Source organism: Microcaecilia unicolor, chromosome 1 (assembly GCF_901765095.1).
Source record: "Microcaecilia unicolor chromosome 1, aMicUni1.1, whole genome shotgun sequence".
NCBI classification, from domain to species: domain Eukaryota; kingdom Metazoa; phylum Chordata; class Amphibia; order Gymnophiona; family Siphonopidae; genus Microcaecilia; species Microcaecilia unicolor.
Genome location: NC_044031.1, coordinates 629,727,089 through 629,750,140, shown reverse-complemented (window position 1 = coordinate 629,750,140; position 23,052 = coordinate 629,727,089). Strand labels below are relative to the sequence as shown.

The 23,052-nt window shown below is 50.3% G+C and overlaps 1 protein-coding gene across 1 annotated transcript in view; it reads right to left on the bottom strand.

Annotated features, from left to right (window-relative positions):
• Positions 1-23,052, bottom strand: part of DGAT1 (diacylglycerol O-acyltransferase 1) — a 365,492-nt gene that overhangs the window by 264,942 nt on the left and 77,498 nt on the right. The window contains exon 3 of the mRNA XM_030220830.1: positions 14,880-14,920. Within this exon, the coding sequence (XP_030076690.1) occupies positions 14,880-14,920 (41 nt within the window). The remainder of the gene's footprint in view (positions 1-14,879; positions 14,921-23,052) is intronic.

The following is a 23,052-nucleotide window of genomic DNA, read 5'->3' as shown; positions in this document are numbered from 1 at the left end:
AGCAGCACACCGTCAGTGAAGGAGGCGGCGCTCCCGACGTCTCTAGCCTTCCCTTCGCTGTGTTCCGCCTTCTTCTGACGTCAAGGAAATAACGCTGGTAAATTTAAAAAGAAAAAAAAAAGAAAAGGGATGTTGGGGGGGGGGGAGAAGAGGGCGGGAAGTTGAACAATGGGAGCGGGGAGAGCGAGCGAGGTGAGCATGGTGCGGCGGCGCCCCCCAGAGGGAAGCGCCCCCCCTGCCATGCTTACCTCGCTTACCGTGTTGGCACGGCCCTGGATCTAAGGCCTTGCTGTCACACCAGACGGTAAACCTCCTCCATAGAAAGAAGTAACTCTTCTTAGTGGAATCTTCCCTGGAAGCAAGCAAGACTCTAGAGACCCCCTCCGAGAGACCCAAGGAGGCAAAGTCTACGCCCTCAACATCCAAGCCATGAGATCCAGGGACTGGAGGTTGGGATGCAGAAGCGCCCCTCGTTCTGAGTGATGAGGGTTGGAACACACTCCAAATCTCCACGGTTCTTCGGAGGACAACTCCAGAAGAAGAGGGAACCAGATCTGACGGGGCCAGAAAGGAGCAATCAGAATCATGGTTCCGCGGTCTTGCTTGAGTTTCAGCAAAGTCTTCCCCACCAAAGCTATGGGAGAATACGCGTACAGGAGGCCCTCCCCCCAATGCAGGAGAAAGGCATCCGACGCTAGTCTGCCGTGGGCCTGAAGTCTGGAACAGAATTGAGGGACCTTGTGATTGATCTGAGTGGCAAAAAGATCGATCAAGGGGGTGCCCCACGCTTGAAAGATCTTGCGTACGACTCTCGAGTTGAGAGACCACTCGTGAGGTTGCATTATCCTGCTCAACCTGTTGGCCAGACTGTTGTTTACACCTGCCAAATAGGTGGCTTGAAGAAACATGCCGTTCTGGCAAGCCCAAAACCACATTCTGATGGCCTCCTGACACAGGAGGCGAGATCCGGTGTCCCCCTGCTTGTTGATATAATATATGGCAACCTGATTGTCTGTCTGAATTTGAATAATTTGATTGGACAACCAATTCTTGAAAGCCTTTAGAGCGTTCCAGACCGCTCGTATCTCCAGGAGGTTGATCTGCAGACCGGTTTCCTGGGGGGACCAACTCCCCTGAGTGTGAAGTCCATCGACATGAGCTCCCCAACCCAGGAGAGATGCATCCGTCGTCAGCACTTTTTGTGGCTGAGAAATTTGGAATGGACGTCCCAGGGTCAAATTGGATCGAACTGTCCACCAATGCAGGGATTTGAGAAAATCTGTGGACAGTAGGATAACATCTTCTAGATCCCCAGTGGCCTGAAACCACTGGGAAGCTAGGGTACATTGAGCTGATCTCATGTGAAGACGGGCCATGGGAGTCACATGAACTGTGGAGGCCATGTGGCCGAGCAATCTCAACATCTGTCGAGCTGTGATCTGCTGAGATGCCTGCACCCAAGAGACGAGAGCCAAAAGATTGTTGGCTCTCGGCTCCGGAAGGTAGGCACGAGCCATCTGAGAGTCCAGCAGAGCTCCTATGAATTCTAGTCTTTGAACTGTAAGAAGGTGGGACTTTGGATAATTTATCACAAACCCTAGTAGCTCCAGGAGTCGAATAGTCATCTGCATTGACTGTAGAGCTCCTGCCTCGGAGGTGTTCTTCACCAACCAATCGTCGAGATAAGGGAACACATGCACTCCCAGTCTGCGAAGAGACGCCGCTACTACAGCCAGGCATTTCGTGAACTCTCTGGGTGCAGAGGCGAGACCAAAGGGTAGCACACAATACTGAAAGTGCCGTGTTCCCAGACAGAATCGCAGATACTGCCTGTGAGCTGGCAATATCGAGATGTGAGTGTAGGCATCCTTTAAGTCCAGAGAGCATAGCCAATCGTTTTCCTGAATCATGGGAAGAAGGGTGCCCAGGGAAAGCATCCTGAACATTTCTCGGACCAGATATTTGTTCAGGCCCCTTAGGTCTAGGATGGGACGCATCCCCCCCGTTTTCTTTTCCACAAGGAAGTACCTGGAATAGAATCCCAGCCCTTCTTGCTCCGGTGGCACGGGCTCGACCACCACGGGCTCGACCATATTGGCGCTGAGAAGGGCGGAGAGTTCCTCTGCAAGTACCTGCTTGTGCTGGAAGCTGAAAGATTGAGCTCCTGGTGGGAAATTTGGAGGTTTTGATTTCAAATTGAGGGAGTATCCCAGCCAGACTATTTGAAGAACCCACCGATCGGAGGTTACAAGAAGCCACCTTTGGTGAAAAAACTTTAACCTCCCGCCGACTGGCAGATCGTCCGGCACAGATACTTTTATCTCGGCTATGCTCTGCTGGAGCCAGTCAAAAGCCCGTCCCTTGCTTTTGCTGGGGAGCCGCAGGGGCCTGAGGAGGCGCACGCTGTTGATGTGAACGAGTACGCTGGGGCTTAGCCTGGACAGGCTGTCGGGAAGGTGGATTGTACCTGCGCTTAATATAAGCATAGGGAGCAGTCCTCCTACCCCCGAAAAAATATCTACCAGCTGAGGTAGATGCTGAAGGCGCCCGGTGGGAGAGCTTGTCGTAAGAGGAATCCCGCTGGTGGAGCTGATCTACCACTCTTTCAACTTTCTCACGAAAAATATTATCCCCCGGCAAGGAGCATCCATAACACGGACTTAGACTCTACCGTCTAAGTCAGTGGCACGCAGCCATGAGAGTCTGCGCATCACTATACCCTGAGCGGCAGCCCTGGATGCAACATCAAAAGTATCATAAGCACCCCTGTACAGGAATTTACGACACGCCTTCAGCTGCCTGACCACCTCCTGAAACGGCTTGGCCTGCTCCGACAGGAGCTTGTCAACCAAGTCCGCCAACTGCCTCACATTATTCCGCAAATGGATGCTCGTGTAGAGCTGGTAAGACTGAATTTTGGACACGAGCATAGCAGAATGGTAGGCCTTCCTCCCAAAAGAATCCATAGTTCTAGATTCACGCCTCGGGGGCGCCGAAGCTTAATCCCTAGAACTCTTGGCCTTCTTAAGGGCCAAATCCACCACTCCAGAGTCATGAGGCAATTGAGCCATCATCAACTCCGGATCCCCGTGGATTCGGTACTAGGACTCAATCTTTTTGGGAATGTGTGGATTAGTTAATGGATGCGCCAAGTTCTCTAACAACATCTGTTTGAGAATGTTATGTAGACGAACAGTGGACGATTCCTTAGGAGGGGATGGGTAGTCCAGGACCTCGAACATCTCAGCCCTGGGCTCATCCACAGTCTCCGCCGGGAAGGGAATGGCCGTAGACATTTCCTGGACAAAAGATGAAAAGGAAAGACTCTCCGGGGGAGAAAGTTTCCTCTGAGGCGAGGGAGTAGGATTAGAGGGCAAACCACAAGACTCCTCGTCCAAGAAGTACCTGTCATCCGCCTCTGCTTCCCACGAGCCCTCCTCTGCGGAATCGGACATAAGTTCATGAACTTCCGTCCGAAGCCATGCCTGTCTCGACTCCAAGGACCGATGTCCACCATGGTGTCGTCGAGAGGAAGACTCCCGCGCCGGAGGCGATGAAGCTCCCTCCATCGATGACGGCGGGGAATCAGCCTGGGTGGCACTCGTCCCCGGCACTGCAAGCGGTACCGGAGTCGGAGACCGCACCACAGGCAATGAGCCAACCGCCGCCTCCCTCGATTGGCACCGGGCGGGTACTAGAGATGAGCGTTAACAGGTCCCCCAGAATCTCTGGAAGAACGGCTCGGAGGCTCTCGTTAAGAGTGGCTGTAGAGAAAGGCAAGGGTGCCGGTACAGGAGAAGATGTAAGAACCTGCCTGGAGCGCGGAGGCAATACCGGGCTGTCCGGAGATGAGCGCACCGACAACGCCTGATAGGATGAGCGGTCCCTCCGGCATCGACGCTTCTCGGGTGCGAGTGTTTTGGAGCCCCAGAGCTCTCGGGTACCAGTGTCTGGACAGTGACCGATGCCAATGCTTCTTAGCCTTCTGCTCGAAGCTCGGTACCGAAGAGGAGGACGTCGAATCCAACCAACTCCTCGGGGCCGGGTCCGAAGAAGGTCGGTCCGGTGGGCCTGTACAGCAGGAGTCCTCGAGGCATGTGGAGACCCACTCGATGGCTCACTGCTACCAGCATGGGGTTCTCTGGACAGCCATTACCTGCGCTCCGGAGCACGATGCACCCTCCGATGCCAACATCGATACCTGCGATGACCTCGGTACCGCTGGCTCCGTCGACGCTGTGAAGAACCGGACCGGGCTCCGAACAAGACGTTCCACTGAGCCAAACGCACCACCTGAGTCCGCTTCTTCAACTGGAGACACTGAAGACAGGTGTCAGGTTGATGACTCTCACCTAGGCACTGAAGACACGAAGCGTGCCTGTCAGTAAAGGAGATGGTCCGGCGGCACCAACGTGCTCCTTTTGAAGCCGCTGGTAGGCTTCAAGGGACATGGACAGAAAAATCGCGCCGGCGAGATCGAACGCGATGGTGCCAGAAAAAAAGACGCCAAAAGAAAAAAGGAAACCGCCCGGGTGGCCCAAATGGCTGCACGAAACAATCAAAAGGAAACAAGGGGAAACTAAGAAAACTAAAGGACTTTTCTTTTAAGGGGTTTTTTTTTTTTAACCGAGAAAAAGAAAAGAAGAGTCAAAGACTCAAAAGAAAAAATTCGCCGAAACTGGGCGAAGAAACAAGAAAAAAGCGCAAGAGGCTTGATCCTGGACAGAGAAGCGGCAAAGCAGCGTTCCCGAACCACGGAAAAAAAGAAGGACTGACGAGCACACTCGCGATCGGGCAGGAAGACGGCCGCGCATGCGCGGTTCGCTCAGGAGCGCGAGACTAGCAAACTTTTGTTGCTAGGGAAGATTTTCCGGTCCTCAGCTGCCGCTGGACGTCACCCATCAGTGAGAACAAGCAGCCTGCTTGTCCTCGGAGAATAACATGTATAGAATGTTTGTACGTTTGGGAAGCTCGCCAGGTGCACTTGGCCTGGATTGGCCGCTGTCATGGACAGGATGCTGGGCTCGATGGACCTTTGGTCTTTTCCCAGTGTGGCATTACTTATGTACTTATGTATTGTGCAAAGAAAGAATAAGCACAAAAAAGGGGAAAAGGCCGGCCGCATCGAAAAAGAAAGGAAACTTTAAAAATGGACAAAAAGATAAGAAACTACGGGAAAACTACTTTTTTTAATCTTTTAAGAAAAAAGAAAAGTGAAAATCAGTCGCAAAGAGTAGTTCTCTTCCTGGGCCTGACGGACTGCAGCGAAAACACTGCCGCACCTAACCGCAGAGAAAAAAGGAACTAAGGAGGCACGCTCGCGCTGCGGGCGCAAAGCCGTTTGCGCTGCCCGTGCGACAGAGCTTACTGAAAAGACTTTGTAATTATTTTGCTTACCAAAAATTTTTGCCGCGGACGTCGACCATAAGCAGCCTGCTTGTCCTCGGAGAAAAATAGATATAACCTTGATGGTGAGTGAGGCTGAGGACCCTCCAAAGAAGGAAACGTTTCTCAACAAATATGTGTTTAGGGGAGAAAGAGCTGGGTGGTTCATGCAATTTGCACTGCATGAGAATATCACACGTAGAGGATAAAGAAATGGCCAATTTATTTTTGTTGCATTTGTACCCCACGCTTTCCCACTCATGGCAGGCTCAATGCGGCTTACATATACAGGTACTTATTTGTACCTGGGGCAATGGAGGGTTAAGTGACTTGCCCAGAGTCACAAGGAACTGCCTGTGCCTGAAGTGGGAATTGAACTCAGTTCCCCGGCCAGGACCAGAATCCACCACCCTAACCACTAGGCCACTCCTCCAAAAAGGTTAACTGGAACAAGAGAGGTTGGTAAGAATACAGGAAATAACCTTGTATGCATTATAATAAAGAATATGAGAAGAATATAACAGTTTATATGTAAATGAAGAAAACAGGAAATACCCTTTTATGCACAATAAGTAAGAATAAGAGGAATCACATTTTAGAAGAATGAACTCATAACAGTATATAAGCACAGAACGAGAAAGCCAAATCTGAACAGACTTGCAATTCAGCAAAGTCTTGGTTACTAGGTGACAAAACTGCTCCAGAGGGAACAAACACTTTTCTACTGACAGAGATATACCAATAAAGATTTTACTTGGTGCCACTTATCTGAGTCTGATTGTCTCTCTTTACCAGCCAAGGAGTTTATCTCTGAGGCTGAGGTCTTCCCCTCCCAAGGGGCAAGGGACAGAAAAACAATGTGGTGACCACAATTGCACACAGTATTCAACGTCCTCATTTTGTTTTCCATTCTTTCCTATACCTAACATTCTATTTACTTTCATCACCACCAGCTGCAAGGTCATCTTGTAATTTTCACAATCCTCTTGTGAGTTAACAACTTTGAATAACTTTGTGTCATCAGCAAATTTAATTACTTCACTAGTTATTCCCATCTCTAGATCATTATAAATATGTTTAAAAAGCAGCGGTCCCAGCACAGACCCCTGCAGAACCCCACTATCAACCCTCTCCATTGAGAATACTGACCATTTAATAATACTCTCTGTTTTCTATCTTTTAACCAATTTTTAATGCACAATAAAACACTACCTCCTATCCCACGACTTTCCCAATTTCCTCTGGAGTCTTTGAGGTACTTTGTCAAATGCCTTTTGAAAGCGAATGCTACATACCTGTAGAAGGTATTCTCCGAGGACAGCAGGCTGATTGTTCTCACTGATGGGTTGACGTCCTCGGAAGCCCCCTCCATCGGAAAGTTTACTAGCAAAGGCCTTTGCTAGTCCTCGCGCGCCCATGCGCGGCCGTCTTCCCGCCCGAAACTGGCTCGAGCCGGCCAGTCCAGTATGTAGCAAAACAATACACTTCAAGGGAAGACTCAACTCCAAGGGAGGGCGGGCGGGTTTGTGAGAACAATCAGCCTGCTGTCCTCGGAGAATACCTTCTACAGGTATGTAGCATTCGCTTTCTCCGAGGACAGCAGGCTGATTGTTCTCACTGATGGGGTATCCCTAGCCCCCAGGCTCACTCAAAACAACAACCATGGTCAATTGGGCCTCGCAACGGCGAGGACATAACTGAGATTGACCTAAAAAATTTACAACTAACTGAGAGTGCAGCCTGGAACAGAACAAACAGGGCCCTCGGGGGTGGAGTTGGATCCTAAAGCCCAAACAGGTTCTGAAGAACTGACTGCCCGAACCGACTGTCGCGTCGGGTATCCTGCTGCAGGCAGTAATGAGATGTGAATGTGTGGACAGATGACCACGTCGCAGCTTTGCAAATTTCTTCAATGGAGGCTGACTTCAAGTGGGCTACCGACGCAGCCATGGCTCTAACATTATGAGCCGTGACATGACCCTCAAGAGCCAGCCCCGCCTGGGCGTAAGTGAAGGAAATGCAATCTGCTAGCCAATTGGATATGGTGCGTTTCCCTACAGCCACTCCCCTCCTATTGGGATCAAAAGAAACAAACAATTGGCGGACTGTCTGTGGGGCTGTGTCCGCTCCAGGTAGAAGGCCAATGCTCTCTTGCAGTCCAATGTGTGCAGCTGACGTTCAGCAGGGCAGGAATGAGGACGGGGAAAGAATGTTGGCAAGACAATTGACTGGTTCAGATGGAACTCCGACACCACCTTTGGCAAAAACTTAGGGTGAGTGCGGAGGACTACTCTGTTATGATGAAATTTGGTGTAAGGGGCCTGGGCTACCAGGGCCTGAAGCTCACTGACTCTACGAGCTGAAGTAACTGCCACCAAGAAAATGACCTTCCAGGTCAAGTACTTCAGATGGCAGGAATTCAGTGGCTCAAAAGGAGGTTTCATCAGCTGGGTGAGAACGACATTGAGATCCCATGACACTGTAGGAGGCTTGACAGGGGGCTTTGACAAAAGCAAACCTCTCATGAAGCGAACAACTAAAGGCTGTCCTGAGATCGGCTTACCTTCCACACGGTAATGGTATGCACTGATTGCACTAAGGTGAACTCTTACAGAGTTGGTCTTGAGGCCAGACTCAGACAAGTGCAGAAGGTATTCAAGCAGGGTTCTGTGTAGGACAAGAGCGAGGATCTAGGGCCTTGCTGTCACACCAGACGGCAAACCTCCTCCAATGGAAGAAGTAACTTCTCTTAGTGGAGTCTTTCCTGGAAGCAAGCAAGATGCGGGAGCACCCTCTGACAGACCCAAAGAGGCAAAGTCTACGCCCTCAACATCCAGGCCGTGAGAGCCAGAGACTGGAGGTTGGGATGCAGAAGCGCCCCCTCGTCCTGTGTGATGAGGGTCGGAAAACACTCCAATCTCCACGGTTCTTCGGAGGATAACTCCAGAAGAAGGGGGAACCAGATCTGACGCGGCCAAAAAGGAGCATCAGAATCATGGTGCCTCGGTCTTGCTTGAGTTTCAACAAAGTCTTCCCCACCAGAGGGATGGGAGGATAAGCATACAGCAGGCCCTCCCCCCAATCCAGGAGGAAGGCATCCGATGCTAGTCTGCCGGAGGCCTGAAGCCTGGAACAGAACTGAGGGACTTTGTGGTTCGCTCGAGATGCGAAGAGATCCACCAAGGGGTGCCCCACCCTTGGAAGATCTGTCGCACTACCCTGGAACTGAGCGACCACTCGTGAGGTTGCATAATCCTGCTCAACCTGTCGGCCAGACTGTTGTTTACGCCTGCCAGATATGTGGCTTGGAGCACCATGCCGAGACGGCGAGCCCAGAGCCACATGCTGACGGCTTCCTGACACAGGGGGCGAGATCCGGTGCCCCCCTGCTTGTTGACATAGTACATGGCAACCTGGTTGTCTGTCTGAATTTGGATAATTTGGTGGGACAGCCGATCTCTGAAAGCCTTCAGAGCGTTCCAGATCGCTCGCAACTCCAGAAGATTGATCTGTAGATCGCGTTCTTGGAGGGACCAACTTCCTTGGGTGTGAAGCCCATCGACATGAGCTCCCCATCCCAGGAGAGACGCATCCGTGGTCAGCACTTTTTGCGGCTGAAGAATTTGGAAGGGACGTCCCAAAGTCAAATTGGAGCAAATCGTCCACCAATACAGGGATTTGAGAAAACTCGTGGACAGGTGGATCGCGTCCTCTAGTCCCCCAGCGGCCTGATACCACTGGGAGGCTAGGGTCCATTGAGCAGATCGCATGTGAAGGCGGGCCATGGGAGTCACATGAACTGTGGAGGCCATGTGGCCCAGCAATCTCAACATCTGCCGAGCTGTGATCTGCTGGGACGCACGCACCCGCGAGACGAGGGACAACAAGTTGTTGGCTCTCGCCTCTGGGAGATAGGCGCGAGCAGTCCGAGAATCCAGCAGGGCTCCTATGAATTCGAGTTTCTGCACTGGGAGAAGATGGGACTTTGGGTAATTTATCACAAACCCCAGTAGCTCCAGGAGGCGAATAGTCATCTGCATGGACTGCAGGGCTCCTGCCTCGGATGTGTTCTTCACCAGCCAATCGTCGAGATATGGGAACACGTGCACCCCCAGCCTGCGAAGTGCCGCTGCTACCACAGCTAGGCACTTCGTGAACACCCTGGGAGCAGAGGCGAGCCCAAAGGGTAGCACACAGTACTGGAAGTGGCGTGTGCCCAACTGAAATCGCAGATACTGTCTGTGAGCTGGCAGTATCGGGATGTGTGTGTAGGCATCCTTCAAGCATAGCCAATCGTTTTGCTGAATCATGGGGAGAAGGGTGCCCAGGGAAAGCATCCTGAACTTTTCTTTTACGAGATATTTGTTCAGGGCCCTTAGGTCTAGGATGGGACCTGTTTTCTTTTCCACAAGGAAGTACCTGGAATAGAATCCCAGCCCTTCTTGCCCGGATGGCACGGGCTCGACCGCATTGGCGCTGAGAAGGGCGGAGAGTTCCTCTGCAAGTACCTGCTTGTGCTGGAAGCTGTAAGACTGAGCTCCCGGTGGACAATTTGGAGGTTTTGAGGCCAAATTGAGGGTGTATCCTTGCCGGACTATTTGCAGAACCCACTGGTCGGAGGTTATGAGAGGCCACCTTTGGTGAAAAGCTTTCAACCTCCCCCCCGACCGGCAGGTCGCCCGGCACTGACACTTGGATGTCGGCTATGCTCTGCTGGAGCCAGTCAAAAGCTCGCCCCTTGCTTTTGCTGGGGAGCCGCGGGGCCTTGCTGAGGCGCACGCTGCTGACGAGAGCGAGCGCGCTGGGGCTTAGCCTGGGCCGCAGGCTGTCGGGAAGGAGGATTGTACCTACGCTTACCAGAAGCATAGGGACCAGTCTTCCTTCCCCCGAAAAATCTTCTACCTGTAGAGGTAGAGGCTGAAGGCTGCCGGCGGGAGAACTTGTCGAATGCGGTGTCCCGCTGGTGGAGAGACTCTACCACCTGCTCGACTTTTTCTCCAAAAATGTTGTCCGCACGGCAAGGCGAGTCCGCAATCCGCTGCTGGAGTCTATTCTCCAGGTCGGCGGCACGCAGCCATGAGAGCCTGCGCATCACCACACCTTGAGCAGCGGCCCTGGACGCAACATCAAAAGTGTCATAAACTCCTCTGGCCAGGAATTTTCTGCACGCCTTCAGCTGCCTGACCACCTCCTGAAAAGGCTTGGCTTGCTCAGGGGGAAGAGCATCAACCAAGCCCGCCAACTGCCGCACATTGTTCCGCATGTGTATGCTCGTGTAGAGCTGGTAAGACTGGATCTTGGCCACGAGCATAGAAGAATGGTAGGCCTTCCTCCCAAAGGAGTCTAAGGTTCTAGGGTCTTTGCTCGGGGGCGCCAAAGCATGCTCCCTAGAACTCTTAGCCTTCTTTAGGGCCAAATCCACAACTCCAGAGTCATGAGGCAACTGGGTGCGCATCAGCTCTGGGTCCCCATGGATCCAGTACTGGGACTCGATCTTCTTGGGAATGTGGGGATTACTTAGTGGCTTGGTCCAGTTCGCAAGCAATGTCTTTTTCAGGACATGGTGCAAGGGAACAGTGGACGCTTCCTTAGGTGGAGAAGGATAGTCCAGGAGCTCAAACATTTCAGCCCTGGGCTCGTCCTCCACAACCACCGGGAAGGGGATGGCCGTAGACATCTCCCGGACAAAGGAAGCAAAAGACAGACTCTCGGGAGGAGAAAGCTGTCTTTCAGGAGAGGGAATAGGATCAGAAGGAAGACCCTCAGACTCCTCGTCAGAGAAATATCTGGGGTCCTCCTCTTCCTCCCACGAGGCCTCACCCTCAGTGTCAGACACAAGTTCACGGACCTGTGTCTGCAACCTCGCCCTGCTCGACTCGGTGGAACCCCGTCCACGGTGGGGGCGTCGAGAGGTAGACTCCCTCGCCCGCATCGGCGAAGCTCCCTCCGCCGACGTAGTCGGGGAGCCTTCCTGGGAGGTGGCCGCGGTCGGCACCGCACGCGGTACCGACGTCGGGGACCTCAACCTGGGCGATGGGCCAGCCGGCGCCACGCTCGACGGTACCGGAGGCGCAAGCACCGCCGGTACCGGAGGGGTAGGGCGCAACAGCTCTCCCAGAATTTCTGGGAGAACGGCCCGGAGGCTCTCGTTTAGAGCGGCTGCAGAGAAAGGCTAAGAGGTCGATGCAGGCGTCGACGCCAGAACCTGTTCCGGGCGAGGAGGCTGTTCCGGGCTGTCCAGAGTGGAGCGCATCGACACCTCCTGAACAGAGGGTGAGCGGTCCTCTCGGTGCCGATGCCTGCTGGGTGCCGAATCCCTCGGCGACCCAGAGCTCTCGGTGCCGACGCGGGGAGGAGACCGGTGTCGATGCTTCTTCGACTTCTTCCGAAGCATGTCACCGGAGCTCCCCGGCACCGACGAGGAGGACGTAGAATCCATCCGTCGCTTCCTCGGGGCCGAGACCGAAGAGGGTCGATCCCGGGGGGGCTGTACCGCAGGAGCCCTCAGGGTAGGAGGAGACCCACCCGAAGGCTCACCGCCACCAGCAGGGGAATGGACAGCCCTCACCTGCACTCCTGACGATGCACCTCCGTCCGACGACATCAGCAGACGAAGTCTCGGTACCACCGACGTCGATACAGTCGCCCGATGCCTTGGCGCCGATGCAGAGGTCCGATGCCTCGATGCAGTCGATGGAGCGGCAGCCAAGGAAGATGGTCCGGACGCTGACGACGTCGATGCACTCGATGCCTCCGGTGCCGATGCCGACGAAGAGCCCGAGAACAAAACGTTCCACTGGGCTAATCTCGCTACCTGAGTCCGCCTTTGTAACAGGGAACACAGACTGCAGTTCTGAGGGCAGTGCTGGGCCCCTAGACACTGAAGACACGCAGGGTGCCTATCAGTGAGCGAGATTACCCGGGCGCACTGGGTGCACTTCTTGAAGCCGCTGGAAGGCTTCGATGTCATGGGCGGAAAAATCACGCCGGCGAAATCAAAAGCCGAAATGGCGAAAATTGAAGCACCAAAATTTAGAGGGAGAAAAATCTCGACCGAGGCCAAAAGAGGCCTACCCCGACAACGAAAGAAAACTTACGGGGCAAAAACTAAGAAATACGGGAAGGGCAGAAAACCCGAAAGGGTCTTCCGGAATACTACCGGAGCGCTTCCCGAACTTTTCTCAAGGAAAAAAAGGACAAAAACACGTCGAAAAGGACGCGCGAGGTCGACTCTCTGGGGCACGAACGGCGTAACACGATCGTACCGAGTGCGGACGAAAGAAGACTGGCCGGCTCGAGCCGGTTTCGGGCGGGAAGACGGCCGCGCATGCGCGGTGCGCATGGGCGCGCGAGGACTAGCAAAGGCCTTTGCTAGTAAACTTTCCGATGGAGGGGGCTGCCGAGGACGTCAACCCATCAGTGAGAACAAGCAGCCTGCTTGTCCTCGGAGAAAATCCAAATACACAATATCAACCGGCTCTCCTTAATCCACATGTCTGTTCACCCCTTCAAAGAAATGTAGTAGATTGGTGAGACAAGATTTCCCATCACTAAATCCATGTTGGCTTTGTCTCAATAATCCATGCTTATGTATATGCTCTGTAATTTTGTTCTTTATAATAGCCTCTACCATTTTGCGAAGCACAGACGTCAGGCTCACCAGTCTGTAATTTCCCGTATCACCTCTGGAACATTTTCTAAAAATCAGTGTTACATTGGCCACCCTCCAATCTTCCAGTATCATGCTTGATTTTAAAGATAAATTACATATTACTATAGTTCTGCAAGTTCATTTTTCAATTCTATCAATAGTCTGGAATATATACCATCCGATCCAGGCTATTTGCTACTCTTCAATTTGTCAAATTGCCCCATTACATCTTGCAGGTTTAGAGATTTGATTCAATTTCTCCAACTCATCAGTACTGAATACACAAATTAATTAACTAATCTAATTAACATCTGATTAAAGAAATATGTAGAAACTTACAATCTTTGTGCTTCAATTAGATGTTATATTTAATGTTTCCCCATAGCGTCAATACCACATATTTACTCTAGCTTACCCCCTGTATGGTTAATAGACTTAGGTTTTGCTAGTTGTCAGGCCAGTACTATTCCGAAGAGAGTCTGATTTTAAAACAGAATTTCACTGTAGCAGCATTTCTGATGTTAGCTCATTCTGAATAGGAATGTCTCACCTTTTCCTAGGGAGAGATCTTTGTTCCCCTCCCTTAGCGAGAAATCTTTCTCCATGGCACATCTTTCCAGTCCCTCTGCTAGGCTAGAGGACGCCATTTTTCACATACTCCAACTTACTCACTCTCTCCCTCATATCCAAGAAATCCCCATGCTATATAGGATTTGTTTCCATAGCCATTAATAATATATCTTGCCATTGGCTGCTGACAGACTAACATAGAAGTAATTAAGCTTGGCAATTCATGACTGGAGCAGCTTAATGAGGATTATGTCATGGGAATTGGTCTTATGATGCAAAGGCCTAGTTAGCTTAAGGCCCATCAAAGGGGAGTCTTTACAGACCTACCGTCTGACCACCTTGGTGGGCGGGAATAATTGTCCGAGATAATCGTGACCATCAGCCTGGATCAATAATGCTAACAGCTTAATTCTCCCAAAAACATAGTTCGGGCCTCGTCTGGACAGCTAGGAAGCAAAATCTAATTTAACCTAACTGTCCTACAGCCTACAGGCTCCAAATCACCCCAAAACTAACCAAAAACTAACCATAACAGATCTAGACGGATTGGAGGGGTCGATGGCAACTCCAGTAGTTGAGAAGTAAGAATCTGCTTGGCACCAGCCTACAGTCTGTGACCCAAAAACAGCAAGGACAAATCAAGAGCAATTATATGCATTTTATGTCCTATTCATGTCATATGCCAGGAGGGTTACTTGTGGGGGGGGAGAGGACACCTTAAGGTTGATAGTAAGTAAAATGTTGTCAGTTTTAAACATTGTAGTTTGGCTCTGGCTGCCTTGTTGGGCTTTCTGGATGTACCATGTGGGTCTTCATCTGCCATCATTTACTGTGTTACATCACTTTCTAATTCATTATTTGAATATTTGGGCAACATCATCATTCACGTTAACCTGCTCATTTTGCTCTGTTATGATAAAGCAAACAAATCTTGAAATGGTCTATTGCCTATATCTAGGTTGATCTTATTGTACAATGCCTTGGGTGAATTTCTTCAAAAAAGTGGTAAATACATCCTAATAAATAAATACAGCAAGGGGATGGAATAAAAGTAGAGTAATTCCACTCAAAGCAAACCAAATGCTGGTCTTTATCTGCCCTATTTACTATGTTACTATATATTACCATGAATGTACGCTACTTTATGTGAAATAGGGAAACTAGTCTGGAAGACATGGTTCCAGTGTGTGAAGAAATCAGAAGCAACATGGCTCTGGCCTAATGAAAGAATGGGAGCAGGCTTGCATCCTGCTCCTTGAAGAACAATACTTACTTTATGAGGTTTTCCAAGAAGAGTCTGGCATTGCTCAGCACCTATAAGAGAAGGCAACTCAGTCACACCATAACTCTAATTACCAAGCTAGGAAAATACAAGCAGGCAATCGGTAAGAAAACAAGAACTGGAAGATTATTATTACACTAGTAAAACATGCCCGTTTCAGGCGCAAATGAAACGGGCGCTAGCAAGGTTTTCCTCCCGAACCCCCCCTCCCTGCTCACCCCTTCGGCGTTGTGATGGCACTGACCGCCATTGTTGCGGACTTCATCAACGCACGCCAACGCCACCTTCAATGTGCTGAGTCGTTGGTTGTGAAGCCACTGACGCCATTGCTCCGCCCTCGACGTCATCACATTAGACGCGAGGGCGGGGCCCCAACACAGTAATTTCGGTGGCTTCACCACCACGAACCCTTCGAACCGGAAGGAAGTGCCCGGAGGAACTGACAGTGACGTCAGTGTCCTCAGAACGTTGAGGGTGAGTTTTATTATATGGGATATAAAGACTCATGCTATTTGAAGAGGTAGAAATTTAGACTAACAATATGTATCCAACTAGCTTTCAATAACCAGGGCTCTCTTCATCAGATCAGCTGGGTTTAAATTTATAAGTTGCACAACACATTCCGCTGCACTCTGTCACTATGATTGTGCAGTGTGGATCACAGCACAATATGGAAGTACATCATCACCCTATCCCCTCCAGAGCCTAAATCAGTGGTTCCCAAACCTGGTCCTGGAATCTCTCTTATGAATATTCATTGTGGACATCCTGAAAACCTGACTGGCTAGAGTACCCTCCAGGACCAGGTTTGGGAACCACTGCCCTAAATCATTTCTCAAACCTAAAATTACCAAGATTCAGCAATAAAATGTTTACATCTCTTTAAAATTAGTAAAATAAAAACATTTCCACAATTTCTAGAAGGCAGATAATTCTTCATATTTCTAATTTCATCAAGAAATGCATTCCAGAGAATTGGTATTGAACAGGTCAAATGCCAGAAAACAGACAACAGCTGAAAAAAAATGTATCCAGTGCTTATCCCAGATATATCATCTATACCTTGTCCCAAACATCCAATCTTCTCACAAGTATAATTTTCCTTATGTCTCTTTGATTCACTTCAATCGCATACCTCTCTGTAGTGTAAAATTCTCAATCAATGTAACAGCCACTTTTATACAATATTTTCATGCTTCGGGGATCATCAGATAGTCCTGCTGCACTCACCATACGAACACAATGTTCAATATTTATTATCCACCAAGGGAAATGGTTGAGGCGCAAATCGTCATAGATCAACCCACACTGACTTTTTTTTTTTTTTTTACTGCTTAGTTTTTTGAAAATATTAACACTTTTCTTAATTGAAAAAATCATAGCAGCACTTATCTTTTACATCGGCAGCATTTTAAACAACAGGAGAACCTCCGCCAACATGGCCAAGTTTCAATATCTTCTTCAGGGAAGAGGTTCTAGCTACAGAGTAGTCATGCTCCTGCAGAAATTTGAAAAAAATGGCGGTCACTGGTTGCAGGTTAAGAGAGGCCACCTTTGTTGAAAAAACATTAACCTCCCCCCAACCGGCAAGTCGTCCGGTACAGACACTTTTACAGAGGCTATGCTGAACTGGAGCCAGTCAAAAGCTCGTCCCATGCTTTTGCTAGGGAGCCTCAGGGGCCTTAGGCGCACTCTGTTGACGAGAAACAAGCAAGCTGGGGCTGAGTATGGGTAGGCTGTCGAGAAGCCGGAGTGTACCTATGCCTAGCATAGAAATAGGGAGCACTCTGCTTCCCACCATAAAACCTTCTAATTGAGGAGGTTGTAGCAGAAGACACACGGTGGGAGAGAGAATCCATAGCATCATTATGCTTCTTGATCTGGTCAACAAGATCCTCTACTTTTTCACCAAAAAGGTTGACCCCCCCCCCAGCAAGGTACATCCGCCATCTGCTGCTGGATCACAGAGACACGCAGCCATGAGAATCTGCGCATCACTATACCTTGAGCAGCGATTCTGGATGCCACATCAAAAGAATTGTACGAGCCCCTGGCCAGGAATTTACGACACGCCTTCTGCTGCCTGACCACCTGGCGAAAAGGCTCAGCCTGCTCCAGAGGGAGGGCATCAACCAAGCTGGACAGTTGCCTCACTGAGTTCCGCAAGTGGACGCTTGTGGACAGCTGATAAGACTGGATTCAAGCGGCGAGCATAGCAGCCTGATACGTCTTCCTCCCAAAAGGATCCAAAGTCCTAGCTTCTCTGGTTGAGGGCGCCGAGGCAAAGTCTCTAGTACTCCTGGCTCTTTTGAGGGAGGAGTCCACCACCATGGAATTGTGGGGTAACTGAGACCACATCAATCCAGGTTCACCATGGATCCGATACTGGGAAACAGCCTTCTTTGGGATCACGGAACCAGACATAGGGAACGACCAGGTCCGCATAAGGACTTCTTTCAGTACCTTATGTAGAGGAGCCATCACAGCCTCCTTAGGTGGAGAAGGATAGTCCAGGACCTTGAGCATCTCAGCCCTGGGCTCATCCTCAACCTCCATAGAAAAAGGAATAGCCGTAGCCATTTCCCAGACAAAGAAGTAAAGGACAGACTCTCCAAAGGAGATAGTCTCCTTTCATGTGGAGGGGAAGGTTTAGAGGGAATCCCATACGACTCATCAGAAGAAAAGTATCTGGGATCATCCTCTGAGTCCCACGAACGTTCTTCTTCAGTATCGGATAAGACCTCTCTCAGGGCACTCCGAGACTGAGCCTGCCTCGACACCGAGGATCGAGATCCTTGATGGCGATGTTGAGCGGCCAACACCCATCTGGACTGCGGCAAAGCTTCCTCCATCGACATCAAAGGGGAGTCGACCATGGTGGCAGCTGACACCAACCTCACCGCAGGTGAAGGGCCAGACACCGCTGCAGCAGACGGTATGGAAGGCGCAAGCACCCCCAAAACTGAAGCAGACTGGCACACCAGAGCTTCCAGAAGCTCTGGTAGCAGGGCCCAGATGCACTCGTCGAGAGCCACCATCAGAAAAGGCTGCGGCATTGGTGGAACAGTTGGTGGCAGAATTGGCCGAGGTTCGGGAGCAGGCACCGGGCTGCTGGAAGACTAATGCATCAGCTCTTCCTGTATAGAGGGAAAGCGGTCCTCTCAGCTCCGAAGTGTCTCGAGTGCCAAGTCCCTTGATGCCCCAGAGTTCCCGGCACCGCGTGTAGAAGGAGATCAATGACAGTACTTCTTCACCTTCGCTCAATGCCCGTCTTCAAGACTCCTCGGTACCGACGTGGAATCTTCACATCTCCTCAAGGTCAGGTCCGACGATGGTCAGTCCCGGGGAGCATGCATAGCAGGAGGCCTCAAGACAGGTGGAGACCCACTCGATATCTCACTGCTCCCAGCGCAACTTGGTCTCTCAGCAACCATTACCTCTTCTCCCAACATCGATGCCTCCCTCAATGTTGACGCCGCCGACCTTGGTACAGATGTCGGCGTCAAAGGACCGGACCGAGCTCCAAAAGGTTTCTCTCTCTGGGCTTCTTGAGCCACTTGGGTCCGTTTCTTCATACGAAGACACAGACTACAAGCAGCTGGGCTATGGTCAGGCCCAAGGCACCGGATACACAAGGAATGAGTATCGGTACCTGAGATGGTCTAGTTGTACCAAGTACAATGTTTGAAGCCGCTGGGTATCCAATGACATGGAAGGAAAAACGGCCTCGGCGAAATCAAAAGACGTGACTGTGCCAAAAGGAATGGCACACAAAAGAGGGGAGAAACCCGACCGCGCGGCCTAAAGGCCAGCCGCATCGAAAAACAAAGTAAACCTAAAATCAGGAGAAAAAAAGCTAAACAAGAAAAAGCTACGGGAAACTCGCTAAAAAAAAATCGCTCTAGAGAAACTCTTTTCCTGGGCCTCAACGAGGAACACAAGAGGAACCTCCTGCACCTCGTCACAAAGTTGAAAAACTGAGACGCACTCATGCGGCAGGCAGAAAGTCGGTGCACGCAGCATGTGCGCTAGAAGACTCTGGCAAAGGGAAAATTAGGTTCTTACCTTGGTAATTTTCTTTCCTTTAGTCATAGCAGATGAATCCATTACGAGTGGGTTGTGTCCATCAACCAGCAGGGGGAGATAGAGAGCACTGAAAAACTGTAGTTGCCTCATGGCCAGCTAACTCTATCTGCCTCTTCAGTATTTGAAGCTTCCAAAGCAGTGTTACACCGCAAAGCATAATAACATGAACTTTCCTCACAGCGGATGGACGCCCCAAAACTGGAGCTATAATTCAAAGGAGGGAATGAACTCATCCTCCTGTAACTGAACAGAAATCCTGAAGACTGTTTTCCAACTTCTCCCAATGAGGGAACATATCTACAGGAAAAACTGAACATAAAAGTAACATGAATCACATAATGAACCACTGAGGGAGGGCTCATGGATTCATCTGCTATGACTAAAGGAAAGAAAATTACCAAGGTAAGAACCTAATTTTCCCTTCCTTGTCATCAAGCAGATGAATCCATTACGAGTGGGATGTATCAAAGCAATCCCTAAATAGGGTGAGAACAAGCCACACCACGCGCCAGCACTTGTGCTCCAAAATGCGCGTCTCTCCTGGCAGCCACATCCAGCCTGTAAAGTCGGGCAAAAGAGAGCTCAAAGGAAGTAGCTGCACTACATATCTCTTGAAGAGAGAGTGCTCCAGTTTGAGCCCAAGAAGAGGAAATCGCTCTTGTGAATGTGCCTTAAAGGCTTCAGGCGGAGGCCGGCCAGATAGCAGATATGCTGAAAAGATAGCTTCTTTGAGCCAAAGGGCTATAGTGGCCTTAGACGCTGGAGACCCTCTGCGCGGACCTGACAAAAGAACAAAAAGATGGTCAGAGGTCCTGAAGGCATTTGACATGCGCAGATATTGCAACAGAGCCCTTCGCACATCCAGAAGGTGCAACTGCCCATAGGCTTCTGGAAACTCCTCTTTAGAAAAGGAGGGCAGGAAAATAGGCTGGTTTAGATGAAACGCTGAAACCACCTTAGGCATGAAGGAAGGCACCATACGTACCATTACTCTGGACTCTGAGAATTGCAGAAATGGGTCTCGACAGGACAGTGCCTGGAGCTCAGATACCCATCTCGCCGATGTCACAGCCACCAAAAAGACTTTAAAGTCACATCCTTCTCCGAAGCTCGCCTAAGCGGCTCGAAGGGCGAACACTGAAGGGCCTTTAAAACTAACCCCAGGTTCCAGGCCGGACACGGAGCCCGCACGGGAGGACGGAGCCGAAGCACCCCTCTAACAAACCGTGTCACATCCGGGCAAGCAGCCAGAGAGAGGCCAGCAACCTTCCCTCGAAAACATGCTAAGGCTGCCACTTGAACATGCAGGGAATTATAGGCCAAGCCTTTTTGTAAACCATCCTGCAAAAAGTCAAGTATCTGCGAGACAGAAGCCCGCATGGGTGTGATCGCTTTAGAAGCACACCAAGCCTCAAATTGGCGCCAAATCCTGGCATAAACCACGGAAGTGGAACGCTTGCGGGTCTGTAGGAGAGTGGAAATGACTTTACTGGAATATCCCTTGTCTCTCAATTGCGCCCTCTCAATAGCCATGCCATAAGACCAAAGCGGCAGGCGTCCTCCATGGTCACCAGGCCCTGTGACAACAGGTTCGGTACCAGAGGTAACGACAGGGGATCCTCTACCAGCATCCGCCGGAGGTCCGCATACCACGGCCTCCTGGGCCAATCCAGGGCAATAAGAACCACTTCTCCTTGGTGGAGCCGAATCCGCAGGAGTACTTGCCCTATCAAGGGCCACGGAGGGAACACATACAGGAGGCCCTGAGGCCAGGGTTGAGCCAAGGCATCCAACCCTGCCGAACAAGGATCTCTCCATCTGCTGTAGAAGCACGGGACTTTGGCATTTGTGCTTCACGCCATAAGATCCATTAAGGGCTTTCCCCATTTGGCACATATCTGCAGGAATACTTCGTCTGCAAGTTCCCAGTCCGCTGGGTCGATTTGATTCCTGCTCAGATAATCGGCTTGCACCTTGCTCTGACCTGCAATATCAGCTGCTGACAGAAACTGCAGATGAAGCTCAGCCTAGTGGCAAATTTGTGCAGCCTGCGCAGCTAGTGCTATGCACTGAGTGCCTCCTTGGCGATTTATGTAGGCCACTGCTGTCGTGTTGTCCGACAGAACTCTGACAGCCAATCCTTCCAGGGTCAATTGAAAGGCCAGAGGCGCCTGGAAAATCGCTTTCAACTCCAAGCGATTGATGGACCACTCCAACTCCTCGGGTGTCCAAAGACCCTGGGCATGCCTTCCCCGGCAATGTACAACCCAGCCCTTCGGGCTGGCATCTGTTACTACCAGGCACCAATCGGGGAGCGCTAGCGGCATTCCTCGCTGCAGCATGCTTTCTGAGAGCCACCATAAGTACATAAGTAATGCCACACTGGGAAAAGACCAAGGGTCCATCGAGCCCAGCATCCTGTCCACGACAGCGGCCAATCCAGACCAAGGGCACCTGGCAAGCTTCCCAAACGTACAAACATTCTATACATGTTATTCCTGGAATTGTGGATTTTTCCCTAGTCCATTTAGTAGCGGTTTATGGACTTGTCCTTTAGGAAACCGTCTAACCCCTTTTTGAACTCTGCCAAGCTAACCGCCTTCACCACGTTCTCCGGCAACGAATTCCAGAGTTTAATTACGCGTTGGTAGAAGAAACATTTTCTACGATTTGTTTTAAATTTACTACACTGTAGTTTCATCGCATGCCCCCTAGTCCTAGTATTTTTGGAGAGCGTGAACAGACGCTTCACATCCACCTGTTCCACTTCACTCATTATTTTATATACCTCTATCATGTCTCCCCTCAGCCGTCTCTTCTCCAAGCTGAAAAGCCCTAGCCTCCTTAGTCTTTCTTCATAGGGAAGTCGTCCCATCCCCGCTATCATTTTAGTCGCCCTTCGCTGCACCTTTTCCAATTCTACTATATCTTTCTTGAGATGCGGCGACCAGAATTGAAGACAATACTCAAGGTGCGGTCGCACCATGGAGCGATGTAACAGCATTATAACATCCTCACACCTGTTTTCCATACCTTTCCTAATAATACCCAACATTCTATTCGCTTTCCTAGCCGCAGCAGCACACTGAGCAGAAGGTTTCAGCGTATTATCGACGATGACACCCAGATCCCTTTCTTGGTCCGTAACTCCTAACGTGGAACCTTGCATGACGTAGCTATAATTCGGGTTCTTTTTTCCCACATGCATCACCTTGCATTTGCTCACATTAAACGTCATCTGCCATTTAGCCGCCCAGTCTCCCAGTCTCGTAAGGTCCTTCTGTAATTTTTCACAATCCTGTCGCGAGTTAACGACTTTGAATAACTTTGTGTCAACAGCAAATTTAATTACCTCGCTAGTTACGCCGATCTCTAAATCATTTCTAAATATATTAAAAAGCAGCGGTCCTAGCACAGACCCCTGAGGAACCCCACTAACTACCCTCCTCCATTGTGAATACTGCCCATTTAACTCCACTCTGTTTCCTATCCTTCAACCAGTTTTTAATCCACAATAGGACTTTTCCTCCTATCCCATGACCCTCCAATTTCCTCTGTAGTCTTTCATGAGGTACCTTGTCAAACGCCTTTTGAAAATCCAGATACACAATATCAACCGGCTCCCCTTTGTCCACATGTTTGTTTACTCCTTCAAAGAATTGAAGTAAATTGGTCAAGCAAGATTTCCCCACACAAAATCCGTGCTGACTCGGTTTCAGTAATCCATGTCCTCGGATGTGCTCTGTAATTTTGTTTTTAATAATAGCCTCTACCATTTTCCCCGGCACCGACGTCAGACTCACCGGTCTATAATTTCCCGGATCTCCCCTGGAACTTTTTTTTAAAACGGGCATTACATTGGCCACCCTCAAATCTTCCGGTACCACACTCGATTTTAAGGATAAATTGCATATCACTAGCAGCAGCTCCGCAAGCTCATTTTTCAGTTCTATCAGTACTCTAGGATGAATACCATCCGGTCCAGGAGATTTGCTACTCTTCAGTTTGCTGAACTGCCCCATTACGTCCTCCAGGTTTACCGTGAAGTCAGTAAGTTTCTCCAACTCATCCGCTTGAA